Source organism: Cyprinodon variegatus, unplaced genomic scaffold (assembly GCF_000732505.1).
Source record: "Cyprinodon variegatus isolate N-32 unplaced genomic scaffold, C_variegatus-1.0 Scaffold230, whole genome shotgun sequence".
Classification (NCBI taxonomy): Eukaryota; Metazoa; Chordata; class Actinopteri; order Cyprinodontiformes; family Cyprinodontidae; genus Cyprinodon; species Cyprinodon variegatus.
The window spans coordinates 60,075-76,180 of record NW_015150683.1 but is presented as its reverse complement, the minus strand read 5'-3'; the positions used below and the strand labels follow the sequence as shown (position 1 = coordinate 76,180).

At 36.6% G+C, this 16,106-nt stretch overlaps 2 protein-coding genes across 3 annotated transcripts in view; one reads left to right on the top strand and one right to left on the bottom strand.

Annotated features, from left to right (window-relative positions):
* Positions 1-12,375, top strand: part of fndc5 (fibronectin type III domain containing 5) — a 44,323-nt gene extending 31,948 nt beyond the window's left edge. The window contains exons 4-6 of one of the 2 annotated variants that reach the window (XR_001481398.1): positions 5,999-6,088; positions 6,165-6,373; positions 10,527-12,375. Coding sequence is in view for 1 of the 2 variants with exons in the window: in XM_015381261.1 (XP_015236747.1) it covers positions 5,999-6,088; positions 6,165-6,298; positions 10,527-10,586 (284 nt within the window). In the remaining variant the exon portion in view is untranslated. The remainder of the gene's footprint in view (positions 1-5,998; positions 6,089-6,164; positions 6,374-10,526) is intronic. The other variant, XM_015381261.1, reaches the window with a different exon arrangement.
* Positions 12,376-15,459: 3,084 nt separating this feature from the next.
* Positions 15,460-16,106, bottom strand: part of s100pbp (S100P binding protein) — a 5,074-nt gene continuing 4,427 nt past the window's right edge. The window contains exon 5 of the mRNA XM_015381268.1: positions 15,460-15,685. Coding sequence (XP_015236754.1) covers positions 15,559-15,685 — 127 coding nt within the window. The 3' untranslated portion in view covers positions 15,460-15,558. The remainder of the gene's footprint in view (positions 15,686-16,106) is intronic.

Genomic DNA, 16,106 nt, shown 5'->3' with positions numbered 1-16,106 from the left:
CATCTGGCCTCTCTGTGGGCATATTACTTGAACCAGATGCGTAAATGTGGCAAACATACAGACTGTAAACAAGGCTGATTGGTCTCCTTGGATCTAATAAAAGTGAAACATCCTCTGTGGACCCGCTGTAAAAAAAAAAAAAGGCATGATAGAGCAGAATATTTCCTCTGTCATAAACGACTTCTCTCATTATGTTGAGGCGTGAAGGCTAGTGTTGCCCCGATACGAGTATCGGGCGGGGCCCCGATCCATTACTAAAATTGTGGTATCAGTATCGGCGAGTACCAACAAATAGAGCACTGATACCATTTTGAGCGCCAAAAGTTTAATCAACTATTGTCACCCATTCCAGGTAGGCAATAAAAAGTTCTACTGGATTCATTTTGTATTAGTCTTTTTCCTGCTTCACAAAGGTAGGCAGCAGCTTGACAAAGCCATGATGGCACAGACTATCCAGACTTTTAAAAAAGGATTTAAAAAATATTCTTTTAGCACAATTTACAACTCTTAACCTTTTATAATTATATCACCAACTTATTTATTCATATGTACTTTATGATGATTTTGTTTTTAATTTTTTGCTTTTACCTTTCTATAATAATTTTACCTGTGGCGCGTTGAGATTTTTCTTAAATGTAAAGTGCATTACAAATTTAATGTATTATTATTATTCATCAGCTGTTGAGAAAGATTAGCAAAACTATGAGAGGTCTAAACAAAAACAGAAGTAACTTACATAGATATGTTTTGGTCTTAGTCTTTCCACTGTAGGTCTGGCTGCATGATTACACCTGTTGTCAATCTTTAAGCCTGAAGTCTGTCTCGGTTTAATTGGGCTTTCTTTACTGTTGTCTGTTCTACAAAATGCAAACATAAAAAGTTTTTTGTTTTTTTTTTATCTTGGCACAGTTATTCAAAGGCCATGTTAGTGAAATACAAACTTAATTGTGCTTTCAGTTAATTTCCACTGTGGATCTCTGTAGCTCCGCCAGAGTTACCATTTGTCTTTTTCATTTTATAAATCACCTACTTTAACAAACTTTCACATCACAGCTCTATGAATAATAAAAATGTATTATACATGTTCATGCTAAATTAGTTCTCATCTAAAATAACGAGAACTAATTTAGAATAATAATAAAATAATTTATTATTATTATTATTATTATTAAAACAACATAAAATATAAAAATTACAAAAATTGATCCAGAAAAGAGTTTAAAGGAAGCCAAACTACTCAAAATATCTGTAACAGAACAAGATGAACTCAAACAAACTGACCTCCACTAATGAGACACAGGGAAACTTAAATAGTGGCTGATCAGTCCACAAAAGAAACACATAGGGGGCAAAATATACATACTTTTCTCTACTCTGTGTAACACCCTTTTTCCCCCCCATTGCATTGATATAGTACGGTCCAAATCAACTCAGCACTGTGACCACCACAATCATACAAAACACCAAACACAATCATAAAAAAAAAAAAAAACAGGGTAAACTAAAGAGTTTGCACTCATTTTTTCAAATACAGTGTAATGGTGATAAATAGTGATGGTGAGATGAAGCTTCATGAGGCATTGGACCGTTTGGCCAAATTGCTTCAACAATCCCAACAGTTCATGAAGCTTCATGTGAACATGTCACCACCTACTGGTGAAGTGCAGAACTACAGTTTGTAATAAAATATGTGTTTTTTTTTTGTAATTGTTTTTCTTTTTTTCCCCATTTAAGTTCCTTTGAGATTGTTAATGGTTGGTGTGTATAATAAAATATTTTGTACGTTTTTTTGTGTAAAATATCTTAGGAGAGAACAATCATTTAAGGTTCACAGTTTTTCTGCCATTTTAGTGAAATAAGCTCAAGCAGACAGTGAAAGTGTTTGTGCAAATTGGGCAATGAGGAGTAAAATGGATGGTGTTAATCATTTCTATTGAAACATTATAGTTTTTCCACGGTTTTTGGGTTTAATTGGGTTGGAAGTTATTTGTTCAAGCAATCTTTTGGCTAAGTTTTTACTGAATCTATATTTTTTATAGGGCAAACCAATACAAATTAGTCACATTAGCCAAAATTCTTAAAATATTAAATATATATGCAACTTTCAAAAGTTTAAAGTGAGTCTTGAACCATCAACCTCAGGAGTAAAAGTCAACATCTTACAGCTGATGCCACCAACATTGAAAATTTATCAATAGAAATCAATAGTACTTAATACTAAAGTATCAGCTGTGCTCAGCAGCCTGCTCAGATTTTAATCATTACATTATTTAATCTAACCAAAATGGTTTAACCAGCTAGATTGGTTGTTTTTCCAACCAATCTATTCTTAGAATTTATCCAAACTCTATCCAACTGACAGCAACTCTCCTACAAACTCCCACATCTTGACTGTGCAGTGAGGCTGTTTAAATGCCTGTCGAAGTTCTTCTGCTTTCTGAACCATTTCCCGAAGCGGTCACGTGGTATCAAATGTAGCGATGGCTTCGTATGTCATCCGTTTTGGCCCCTCCCCTAAATGAATTACGCCTCGACACACGCTTTGAGGAAACGCCCCCTCCATTACTCGACATACGCCTCAAAGCCTCATAACATCAGTAGTGATGAATAAATTCTAAATAATGAGATTGCTCTGTTACTGACAAAAACTAAATGACATAAATTGTGTTTGTTACATCATCTGTGTGGCTGTAGGTGGAGTAAAAAATGTTAAGATATGTCTGTTCTTAGCCTCACAGGCTCCAGACGAAGGTCGTGAGAGATAATAATGAGTTAAACAGCCTCCTTCATGGCATGAATGGGGGGACTTGTTTTGAGGAGATCCATCTGGCCAGTGAAAGATATATTAACCTCACAGGGAATGGCCTTGATGAACTCAAGTTGTTTTTCCTCCAAATGTTCATGTGTGAGAAAGTTCTTTATGTAGGGGTGGGATAGTTCCAAAAGTGTGTGTATCGTTGAGTTGTTGTATAAATGTATGTACTGAGCTTGCCCCAGTCAGAGCTCTATCTTTCCGTCTGAGAACGTTAAATAAATCTGAATATTCTCTTGCAAGAGTCTCAGTTGCTCCTCAACTTCACTCTGTAAATCCAGGCATCACATTCATTTAATGGCCAAGTATGAAACTAAGATTTCACATCTATCCAAGTTCAGGTACAGACACTGATATTTAGGGCAGAGAAGATTCACTGCAAATTAAACTACTTTGTTTCACTATCACAAAAAAAGAGCCTACATCATCCAAAATCAACCTTTATTATAAGCTTCTAACTACAGTGGCAGCCATTCAAAATGGCCCTCCCCAGTCAAACGCCAGCCGAATAGCAGCCAACTTCCCTGTAGCTCCCAGCAAAAATCCCCTCATTGTTTCCACCCTTTCACTCAATTACAGGGTCTGATCAGGAGATGATGCTTCACTTTTGATATTAATGTCCAGAAATCATGACAGAAAGAATATTTTAGTACAAAGAATGATGTTTAAAAAGGAATTGTAGGGGACCAACCAAGGGCCATCAAGGAAAGTGGGGACATTTTGAAAGGCTTTTACTGTTCATCAAAGTCATGCCCATGGTGGCGTTTTTTAATTGATGCGCATCCAGTTAAAACAGATCAACCACTGTCTTCTAAATGCCCCACCTCAATCCTGTCATGTATGTCCATTAGACTGCATGTCCACTTTCTTTGTCCAATCACAAGTTGGGATATGAAGCAGATAACTTCTGCTCAGAGTGAAGATGAATGGCCAAAATAAGGACCCTAATCACCAGAAGCTGGATGATACAGCAACGTAAAATACCACCAGAAAATAACTAATAATTAATATAAAAATTTTGACACTGTAATGCCTGAAACAATATTTCATCGTATGTATACCTATAGTGGGCTTTGGAAGCATTAAAAAAGCACGATAAAGAACCTTTAACTGGTTACAATTTAAGCATAATGTGACCTTAAAACTAATACTTGTCTCTACAACTGCAAAGCTATCTTTTTTTTTTGAAAAACACGTTTATTGTCATTCAGGATTTAATAAAAAGACCAGTCAAGCGTTCCAGGTGACGGGTCAGCCCAGTATGGCAGGCGAGCAGAAAACATCATGCGCCCTGGGCTGGTATGCTTTGATTTTTTTTTTAATAGAACGCAGCAGAGTCCAATCGATTGGCAGAATTGCTTGTTGCTAAAAGCCAGTGGAGCGTGGGGATCCTGCTCACTGGGCTTTCCAAATGTCACCCACTGCTGTCGCTTAAAGGGATGGAAAGCTCTCTCTGTTGCTCTAAACATCAGGTCACACAGCAACACTTTAACTCATATCTGCAGACAATTGATCGCAACAGTCTTTTTTTCCCCTATGCATTCATGTGGGAGTGGCATATTAGTAAAAAAATCCTGTTTGTTTCAAACCTGCCTCTTTCAACCGTCTATCTCTATAGAGATAAATATCTGAATGCAAAAACTAGGAGATGTAGCAAAGGATCCCTTATTAAAAAAAATGCCTATGCAATAAGATATGCACATCTCAGAAATTAAGATAACATATTATGCAAAGATTTTCAAAACTGCTCTTTAGTAAGAATACTAACTGAAAAAAGCATGCAATTGAAACCCCAGCTGGCAGTTTCTGAAGCTGTGGAAAGAAAACTCTCCTGCAGAGAACATGAGATTGCAGACAAGAAATAACCTCTTTGAATAGTTTATGAGGAGCTGCAGGCTCAATGAAAGTGGCTGTAACTTTTCTACACTAATAATCTAAACCTAACTTTTGTGTTTTAGTTTATTTATATCAAATCCCTCCTCTATAAAGTTGAAATAATGTGAACAAAAACATCTTTTTCATAGAAGTTATCTTCACCTCTGACGACGGATCCACTTTTCTGCATATTTAGGTGTTTCCTTGCCGCCACAAACACCAGCCATATATAAAAGGGTGATAAACAGCCCTCTGCAGTCCTTGGTGGCGGCTGAGGCAGTCATGCAGTCATTTCATTCAGGTACCCTGGAGAATATGGAGGACCAGCTCTACCATAATTAAAAATAAATACAGAAATAAATGAATGCTCAATAAATAAATAAGCATACAATTAATTGTCCCCAAAAATACAATAAACAAATAAATGTAGGTAGAAATTAAATTATACAGTGAGACATAAATGTATATATGTCTTTTAATTAGCTTTATTTATTCACCTTTGTTATTTATTGTCCGTTATAATCCTCAACTTCATATATTAATCACTTATTTAAGTTTTTATATATACATAAAGTAATTATTAAAAAGATAAATAAATAAAGAAGCTAAACAGAAAATTATTTTTTGGGAATAAATTAATGTTTTGTGGGAACAAATTATCATTTTGTGGTAACAAACTAGTATTTTGAGAGAACAAATTATTATATTGTGGGAATAAATTTGGATTTTGTGGGAAAATTAATATTTTTTGGGAACAAATTAGCATTTTGGGGGAACATATTAAGATTTCTAGGTAGCAAATTAGTATTTCGTGCGCACGCTGTAACTGTGTATTTTTCCCATGTCAGTTCTGGGGTTCCGTAATGGTCCTTTTTTTAAACAGCATCAAAACACAGTGGTTGCTTTACTAATATCATTACACAAGTCTTTTGTCCCTGGTATTTCATTAACACACACCTGACCAGCAGAGGTCATAGCATATGCAGATGATCAGTAAATAAATAACCATTTTTTTTATCAGCATCACTTTTGTTTCGACTTTTTTATGATGGAGCCAGATGTGTAGAGAAAGCAATGAAGGCAGGCCATGGTGTGTATGCTTGATCAAACTTTACATCAAGGAGATATGGAAAAATATTAATTTATATGTAAATAATAAAAGAACTGTTTAGACTTCTTAGTTCCAGGGTCAAATTAGCTGTTTCATCAAAGATGTTTTGTGTTATTAAAATTATTCATTAGAAATCACTGTGTGTACATATATATGTATATATATATAGCAGATCAGCTTTTCCCTCTTGACTTTTTCAGACGAAGTGACCATGGAGGAGGTGGGTCAGGCGACCCAGCTGAGGGCTGGAGAGCTCATTATCATTGTGGTAGTACTCATCATGTGGGCAGGTGAGAACAGCCTTCTTATTATCCCCACAATTAATTTTGGACACATATTAAAAGCTCTGCCGATTCCTCCCTCTAGGTGTGATTGCCCTTTTCTGTCGCCAGTATGACATAATCAAAGACAACGAGCCCAACAACAACAAGGACAAAGCCAAAAACTCCTCGGAGTGCAGCACTCCTGAACACCCGACGGGGGGGCTGCTGCGCAGTAAGGTATAACCCACCCCTCTGCTCCTTGTCCTCCTCCTCCTCTCCCCGGGTGCCTCCCTTCTCAGCGACGCTGGCCAGGTGAATGGTCCCGGCCACTTCTAGACTATCTTCACCATTGTCCATCAACATGGTGATATTATGTGCATGACTGGAGCATTCTGCATCGACACGAATCAAGTCATGGTCTCTCATACTTTAACATTTTCTCCAAAGTCAGATTTTTTTCTTAACTTTATTTAGCGTTGAACACACCAAAGGGAAACTAAAATCTTTAAAGATGGATCGGGAACTGTTAGTCATTAACATTCAATGTAATCATGAATGTAAATACTTTTCATGATTTACAAAATCTTTTTGGGGAATAATTTTATATATATAAATCGGGGTCATAGAATGCAAAAACCGAGTTTCCATTTTCATAGATGAATAACGATAGTTCAGTGGGTGAAATTGACGTATAGAGAAGTTTAAACCCCATCGACACCTCCTTTCTCTGCAAATCTCACAATTCTAAACTTCTGCTGATTTAACCGGGCATTCGAACGGCGGATGGGAGCAGGGAGGCAGCAGGAGACGGAGCAACCGAACACAACTGGGCAGGCGGGGAGAAGCACGGGGCCGCCGGTGTCCAGGCTACCGTCACCGGGTCGGGTTCGGATGCTCCATTCCCCGCTGGCTCCCAGCCCCGCTCTGCCGGGGTTCCCGGACCAGCCCCGGAGCTAACGGCTCGGTTCAAATGGCCGTTGTGTTTCAACTACTGCACTGTGGTCGACCGAAATCCCGGCCGATATTTTTAGGGATGAAAAGTAGGACATGTCCGGGAAAAAGAGGACGTCTGGTCACCCTACCATATCAACAATTTGATGTTTCAGTGAGTGAGTGCTTGTTGCTATGATCTGTCTGCGCTCAGCAGCACCAACCAGCGCACAGCTCATCTAAATATTCATGAGCATCCCCTAAAAGGAAGAAAACCTGTCGTTTCATTCTAGGGCTATTACCAGGCTTGAATTAAGGCTCATAGAACAGCAAATATGTCATTTTCAGCCCAGCCAATGTTGCACACCCTATTCAGAGACCTTCAGGACCAGCACCAAATAGCCTATAGAATCATTCTATGACCCCTTTAAATATAAATAAAACTCATTTATTATTTAAGGATTAAAGGAAAACCCATTTTTTAAAAAGTACCGTATATTCCGGACTAAAAAGCAACTTTTGTCCCCACGCTTTCAAACATGCAGCTTATACAAAGATGCAGCTTTTCTGTGGATTTAGCACCACAGATAGAAGTCTAAGTTGGAAATCAAATAAGAAGGGGGGAACTTTCATTTTGCACATGCTAGCAGCAGGCACGATGGAGAACAAACGTCCCGATTTTAACACATTTTGTTATTTATTTGCTGCATAAAAACTGTTGAACCAATGAAGAGACATTAGTTCCAACTGATGTGGGCCAACAAGGTAACGGGAGCTAGCATTCTTCTTTGTCCCTCCTCTAGGGGGTGACATAGAGCACTCCCTGCAGGTTTTGTTGGAGACAATTTAGTTCAGTATTAGATTTATTTATTTTTATTTTTGGGTGCCCCTTACAAGCCCTGGTTGGTCCCCTACAATTCCTTTTTTAAACATCAATCTTTGTACTAAAATATTCTTTCTGTCATGATTTGTAGACATTAAGATCTAAAGAGAAGCATCATCTTCTGGTCAGACGTTGTAATTCAGTGAAAGGGTGGAGTTGGAGTAAAAAAATATGTCGGCTTCATGGAGGGTTTTTTCTGGTAGTTGCAGGGGAGTCGGCTGCGATTCGGCTCATGTTTGACTGGGAAGGACCATTTGGAATGGCTGCTTCTGTATAGTGAAGTGTGCTCTATAAATCCAGAAAAAAACAGTATAAGATCAAGAAATAATCTTATTTATCACACTGAGGTTGAACAAGGATTTATCAGGTAAAAATGAATAAATCTACAATTCCAATTATACTGATTGATTAAGAATTAGATGATTAGAAAAAACGAAAATATGGACCACCATAAGAGGAATGTAGCAAAGTCTGCAGCACAAAAAAATATAGAGCATATCAGAGCAGGGTGACTATTTTGGGTTCAACTACACAAGACTGTTTTTTCTGGGTTTAGTTCATGTTGTGTTTCCTTTTTTTCTTTTTTTTACAGTGTCCTGTCTGGCAATGTGGCAATAAGAATAATTGTCTTGATGCCAAAAAGAGCCCAACAGATTTTACTTTCACAAGTGGAGCAGTACGGCTATCTCCATATTGTTCCGCTTGTTTTATGCATATAAATTGCTTTATTATATTTATGCAGTGAGTTTTATAGATTATATGGACACTGCAATGTAAGTAGAACAGGAAATGAAAACAGAAAAAAAGGAGAAAAGATGAAAGAAAGAGGAGATAAAAGTGAGATAATGATAAAACATTTTCAGTCTGCTTCATCACCTGCAAAGAGATGTAAAAAGAAAAGCACAACCAACAGAAATGGTACGAGACATACAATAAAGTAACACCTAGATACTATCGCTGAAGTATAAGTAGTATTATTTACTCTGACATATACTCTGTGTAACCTGAAGATAAGAATATGTTGTGTTTCCTGATGGAGTCTAAGACCTCAGCTTCCTCTGGGCTGACGGAGTCATCATGAGGTGCTGCTCAACCAATCAGAAGCCAGACATTGTGTGCTACACAGCTAAGAAAAATTTACTCAACTGTTTAGTTTTTTTCATTATATTCTTCAAAGAAAGATAATTTTATCATGAGAGTTAACATAAGTTAACAATTTCCATTTTAGATGTTCATTATTTCTAAATTGGCAAATAAGATAATTCATACAAGAGCAACTTTGAGACACTGCAAGAATTTCAATTGAGATCCCTGGGGCAGAACATGCTTTAAGATTCAGTACACAAACGGTGTGCAATATGATGGTTTTATGACTAATCTAACAGGTCAGTCAAGGATATTTGGAAGGTACTTGAAGAAGACAGGAAATTTACATAAAAGGTCAGATCTCCTGCTTATTACTACACTGGAAAAACGATCTAGAAATAAGTAAAAATTCCTTAAATTAAGTGTATTTAACCTTAATTTGAGTGGGTAAATGAGATAGTTTGCCAATGGAATAAGTACTTTTACTCTTAAATTAGGATAATTAGATAACATGCACTTGAAATAAGACAATATAATTGTGTTTTCTTATTTTAAGAGTAAATTGTCTTGTTCAATTGACAAATTCTCTTTTACCTCCTTAATCCAAGAGCAAACGCGCTTGTTTTAAATCGGTCATAGAATGCAACACAGAGTTTCCATTGTCATAGATAAATAACGATAGTTCAGTGGGTGAAATTAACGTACAGAGAAGTTGAAACCCCATCGACACCTCCTTTCTCTGCAAATCTCACAATTCTAAACTTCCACCATAAAACAGACGAATCCAAACGAAGCACCAAGTTGACGTAAACTTGGGGATGTTGCCTTATTTAGTTCTGGTCTGTACTTTTGTCACACCCCGAAATTGACATACAGACCAGCCCACTGGTTCACTGGCCATAGGGAGGGGGGTATCACGTGCCGACTGCAGGGCCCCCAACCAAACCGGGCCTCAGCAGAGAGCCATGAGTTGCCCATCCTAAGCCAGAGAAGGGGGGCTGGGGGCTGGTACGGCAGGCGGGGAGAAGCATGGGGCTGTCAGTGTCCAGGCTACCCTCATTGGGTCTGGTTCAGTTGCTCTGTCAGAGTTTGCCGGGGTTCCCGGACCAGCTCCTGAGCTGATTCACATGCTGCACTGTAGCTGCACAATGTCATTTCATTCTAGGGCTTTTAACCAGGCTTGCATTAGGGCTCATTAAACAGCAAATATGCCATTTTCAGCCCAACCAATGTTACACACCCTATTCAGCGACCTTAAAGACCAGCACCAAATACCCTATAGAATCATTCTATGACAACTTTAAGAAAAAATTATTTATCTAGATTTCGATTTTTTCCAGTGTACAAAAATTGGCAGTTTTTTTTTTTTTTTAAGCAGATCTGCATATTGATATTAGGTGTGGCATTAAACTTGTATGTTCATTTAACAATGCAGAGCTCCATATCATATCCATCTGTGCAGAAAATAACTGATGCAAACAGCTAATTCTCAAAGGCATCCTCATGCTCATTAAAGTTTGTGGTGGTTTACTTGTCTGTTTTCACATTTCTTCTTTTCTCCCACAGTTCCCCAAAAACAACAACAACAACAACAGGTTGCCATCTGTTAACATCATTGAGGTGTGACTGCCAATAGCTCTTCTCTTTGCTCAAAAGACTTCATGCAGACAACGAGCCCCTATTGAGTCTTTCTGTTGTCAGAATGATGCTGGGACCGAGGGACTCTGTTCTTCTTCAACACCGCTTCTGGTGAGGAGGTGAAGCTGCAGGGACTCCAGAGGAGGTGGAGGAAAGAGGCTGAGCTAAGCCTCGCTTTCTATGAGAGCAGAGAGACTGCAGGAAGAGCTCAGCTCTGAGTCTGTGCTCGCTGATAGAACATGGGCCCCTGATCGTCAGGGTTATGGGGAGCCTGCAGAAGAACCAACCCAAGGGACCAAAGCTGATCCAAAAAAGAGCCAGGATCCATTACCAGATAAATGAGTATTTAACTTTCCTGGGTGGTACTATGAGCTTCTTTAACCCCTTATTTCCTTCATGGGATTAACTACTACTTTTGATGTTTTGGTATCAGTTTGGGCTTTTTTAGTAAACCAACATGCAGAGACTCTTTGCTGCGGTACGTTTGTTTTCCCCCCTCAGGGAATCCAGACTCAACCTGGGTTTAAAAAAAAAGACCCATTTCCAGTCCAGCCTGCCGGCTTTAGAGGGATCGGTCACCTAAATCACTCGAAGTCATTAACTTATATTTACAGCATAGTTGGTTTAGGACTAGCCTGTGATTCTCCTCATCTTTTTTTATTATAGACTTCAGAAACGTAACATTCCTCTCCCTGAACGAGCCCTTTATTACCTACTGGTGTCTTTCTTTCTGGGTGTGATGGATTGTACATCGTTCTCATGAGGAGCAGAAGCCCCCCCCCCTCCTTATGGAGTTCATTCATCTAATTAATTAACTACACATGGGGCTGGACTCTACGGACGTCTGAGGAGAGATTCCTTCAATCAGCAATAACAGTCTCTCAGTAGAAGCTAAAGAAGTCGGTTTCTCTGGAAAAAGGACTGTCAGCGAGTAAAAGATGAACAAACTGGACGTTCGGTTTGCTGGAGTAAAGCTTGCGGATCATTTTTCAGTGATCCCCTTAAAAAAAAAAGCCTTTTTCAGCGCTGTTAAAAAAATATATTTCTCTTGGCAAGCATGAAAAACTATTTTTTAACAGGCCCAAAGGTGGGAACTGTGAGTTTTCTTTACGGCATTCTGAACAGATGCCGAGCCAGAAGGGCTTCTTTCAAGACTTTTTCAATTATTAAAATAACCATATGTTGGAATTCCATGTTAATGAGGATAAGTATCGTGATAGGTGTATACATGATTTATCTGAGGGCTGATTTAAACTCAGTAGTACTGCCTTAACAATAATTGTATTCCATGACTAAAATGTATGGCTCTGTATCTCATTTCTGTGGCATTATATTTACCTTTCATTCAATATTTAAATGTTTGTGGCGACTAAAAGGAGTCTGTGGAATAGAGGAAAAGGCAAGTATCAGAAATGTAAATACACTTTAATTATATTATTTATCATGTAAAGCTTCTCTAGAGATAATTTGTGGGATAAGGCTATTGGGGAAATTATCTCCAAATGTAGGAAAACTAGGATATAAATGTCGTTTTATGAAATGCTTTTTATTTTAAATGCATTTTTATGACTTTGTTCCCTAATTTATTGACAGGCTTTTATGACCAGCTCTTACATCTTTACCAGAGCTCTGAATAAAAGTACAAAAAGTTTGAAACCGTGCCCCTCTAGTGACCAGAGACTGATTTTGAAGTCTGCACTGCAAAAAATTTAAATCTCAAGTGATATTTTTATTAAAATAAGTGCATTTTTTCTTGAATTGAGGTAAGTGAGACACCTGGACAATTTACATTTAATATATGAAAAAACAATTATATTGTCTTATTTTAAAAGTAAAAGTACTCATTTTATTGGCAAATCATCTTATTTACCTGCTCAAATTAAGGGTAAATACACTTAATACATTGAAAGCCCTTCCAAATAATTAATATAGTGTGTAAACTTATCTATGTTCAGCAGTGAATCACTTCACAGAAAACTTAACATGACTCAAGGTTAAGGCCGTTTATTTGAACGTTTCCCTGTATTATTTACACACTGGAAAAATTTTGAAATCTCAACAAGCTATTTTTTCTTAAAATAAGTGTGTTTTTTCTTGAATTGAGGAGGTAAGTTTTAAACTTAGCCAATGGAAAAAGACAATTAACATTTAAAATAAGAAAAAATAATTGCATTATTTCAAGTGCATATTATCTAATAGTCTAATTTTAAGAGTGGAAATACTCATTCAATTGGCAAATCATCTTATTTACCAGCTCAAATTAAGGGTAATTAAACTTAATTTAAGAAAAGTTGACTTATTTCTAAATCATTTTTGCAGTGCAGAGACCAATTTACCACTTTTATCCACAGAGTCCTCTTTAAGTGTTAAAGGAACCCTTTTTTTTTTTTAAAACAGCCCTTTTTTTTCTTTAGTCACCTTCATACAGTCTTATCTTATATCTTAATCCTTGTTGCCACTGTAAATACTCTCCTTTTATCTGCTGATATAACTGTTATGGAAAATCCTGGGTTTTAAGTTTTTAAATAAGTTACTACAGGACTTTTTTTTAAGAGCATCTTGAAACAAACTTAGATATTTAATCTTTCCTGCCAATATTGATCATATTTAATATATAGTTTTATGAATATATTAAGGACATCTACTAGTAGCACTTCTTTCCTTTCAGCGTTCTGGGGTTGTTTTTCTTTTAAGACAGATTTTTCACCAAAAACATAGATTTTAAATAGATCTTAGACCAAACATGACTCGGTATGATGGGTGAATTATGGGTAACAACTCAAATCAGAGTGTAGCTAAAAAAAATATTTAAAAAATCCCAAAAATATAAAGGTATTTGGAATAAGTTAAAAGTAATTATCAGTAAGCAGGATTGCAATACTGTTACTGTTGAGATCTTGTTTTATTCCAGACTTCAGAATTATTTGCCACCTTAAACCAAAAGTTAGAAATATTTATAGTCATCAGGCTATATATTCTGGACCTGCAAATAAAAAGGAAATTACAGCTAAAAATACAACTTTTAAGTGGATAAAGTCTTAAATTACAAATGCTTTCCTTTTTTTTTTTTTTTACCTATATCAAGTAAGCTTTTACAAATAAAATTCAAATGAAGTGAATTTGTAAAGAATCACAATTGTTATCTATGAATTTATGCAAAACCAAATTATAATTTATATTATTATATAATTTCCCTCCTTTTATTTTCAATGCCTGGAAAATACAGGTTAACATTTTTAAATCTTTGTACTTTTATCCTAATTTCAAAGTATATATACAAATATTTAAGACGTTTTCACAGAGAGGAAGGTTTAACTCTAAAACAGGGGAAAACTAAAATTAAATAAGAATAACAGATGATCTGAGATACAAGATGGATGAATATAGACTATATTTTCAAATTAGTTGACAGGGAATAAAATTTGGAAATAAGCACTTTTATCATTTAAACCTTAAAAAAATAAAATAACCATTATTTTAGTTTTCCAGATCGAGTAGGAAACTGAATAAAAACATACAGTGAATCATCCAAACTACTGCCAGGTCTGCAGGTTTATAATAAATTTAGCAATGAGGGTTTTCACTTTTCTTTTCCCATAAGTTTTCACCATTGCAGGCATGCCGATTTAAAAACCTGATAGTGTATCGACAGGCTTCTGACCTGAAACTAAACTTGGATGTTAGGCCTGACCCACTGATCTTACTAACCTGGCTGATTTAAAGCCAAAGAGAGTCAACTCATAAGTTTATTTTGATTTTTATGCATTTTAATTCAAATAGATGAATTTCAGTGGATTAAACCATCAAGCAGATTAAGCTCCGACTTTGTTTTAAACTATTTTTCGTAGTCAACTTTCAGTTTTGTTCCTCAAAAACTTGATGCATAGACGAATGTAAGAAAACATTCCAGTTAAGCCCTTTGGTATCGGATCAAACCACTTTTATCAACAGAGGATTTTGCTTTAAAGTTTTATTGGTATCATTTATGTAAAATCTCAGCTGAAAAATGAAGACTGTGATGAGAAATCTTGTCAAAGATGACTGGATTTTGTCCCACAGGCCCACTATTGTTTTTATTTAAATGCAGGAATGAGAATTTTAAGCATGTTTTAGAAAAAGATTGAGCTGCTTTATTAGTGCTATCAATGATCATGTACAGCGGTCATGAGGGCTAGCATGGTTGAACTATTATGCACAATCTTTACACTTCAGACAATGCTGTATGCTTACTTGTAAATGCTTAAAAGAAATAAAAATGAAATATTTTCCAATCAAAAAGGTTTTTGACAGAGTCTTTAATTCGATGCACAAATGCTCTCTAGTTTACAAAGTCAGTGCTGTAAATTTCTTTTAAGGAAAAAGGTTACAAACAAGAAATCTAAAACTTTGATTCAACTGTCAAAGATCAGATAAATCTCTGAGAACATCTAGAAAGCTGATTTTTGACATGCAGGAAAGTCAGCAACCTGAAAAATATGGAAGAACAAAAAAACAACCATTTGAAAAATATTAAATATATATATTTTTTTTTTAACTTGTGTTCCCAGCCGAACGCTGAACACTATAACTGGCCTTCAAAACAAAGCGGCAGCCCCCCAGAATGCTGGGATCATGTAACAGGAAGAGTATTAAAATGACGTTTGTTTAAAAAGAAACAGAACCATCTTTGGAAACACCTAACTGGCTGTTATTAAACATTTTAAATATGTATTTTTTTATATAAAAGTTTACATGCAAAATGGTAAGAAAAAAAAACAAAAACATGCAACTTTTTAAGTCAAAACACACAAATACATGCAACAAAACAAAGAAAACACACACACATTATATATATATATCTATATCTATCTCTACATCTCTCTCTCTATATATATATGTATATATAAATAAAACACGTCACAAAAAAGATTTAACAGGGGTCGGGCAAATGCAGCCTGATTATTTATCAACACATGCACAATCAGAAGTGACTTCTGTGGAAGATTCTGGGGACGTTGAGAAATCGTTTGTAGTGGGGTTTATTCAGGTCCTGCCACTCGCTGAGGGTCATAGTGCGTCTTCTGTTCCCAAACCGCTTTTGATAATTCCTGAAAAACACAAACATTTTATAGTTTTCCCATAGTGATGAATTGTAAAAAAAAAAAAAACACCCCTTTGATATCATATCCGGGAAAGAGTTCTGATTTTATGAAGTCATGTTGGGCAAGGAGGGACCTTACAAATCTGACCATTTGGCTCCTCATTTTGCCAGTTTCAACAGTTCCTGCCTTACTCCTAAAGCGGATTGTGTATGAAATCATCCGCGCCCGCCGGCTACCGTTCATTCATCCTGTTCGCTGAACTGCTGCTAGTTTTACTCAAATGCCTGGAAGATGTCTAGTGCTACAACCACAGATGATCTCGCTCTCTAAATGGAATTGAATGATTCAGATTAGCTAGAATGAATAGAAGGGTTAGAGCGTAGCCGCCTGTGGCCCAGGCTGCCTGTCACAACTCCAGTCCGGCACA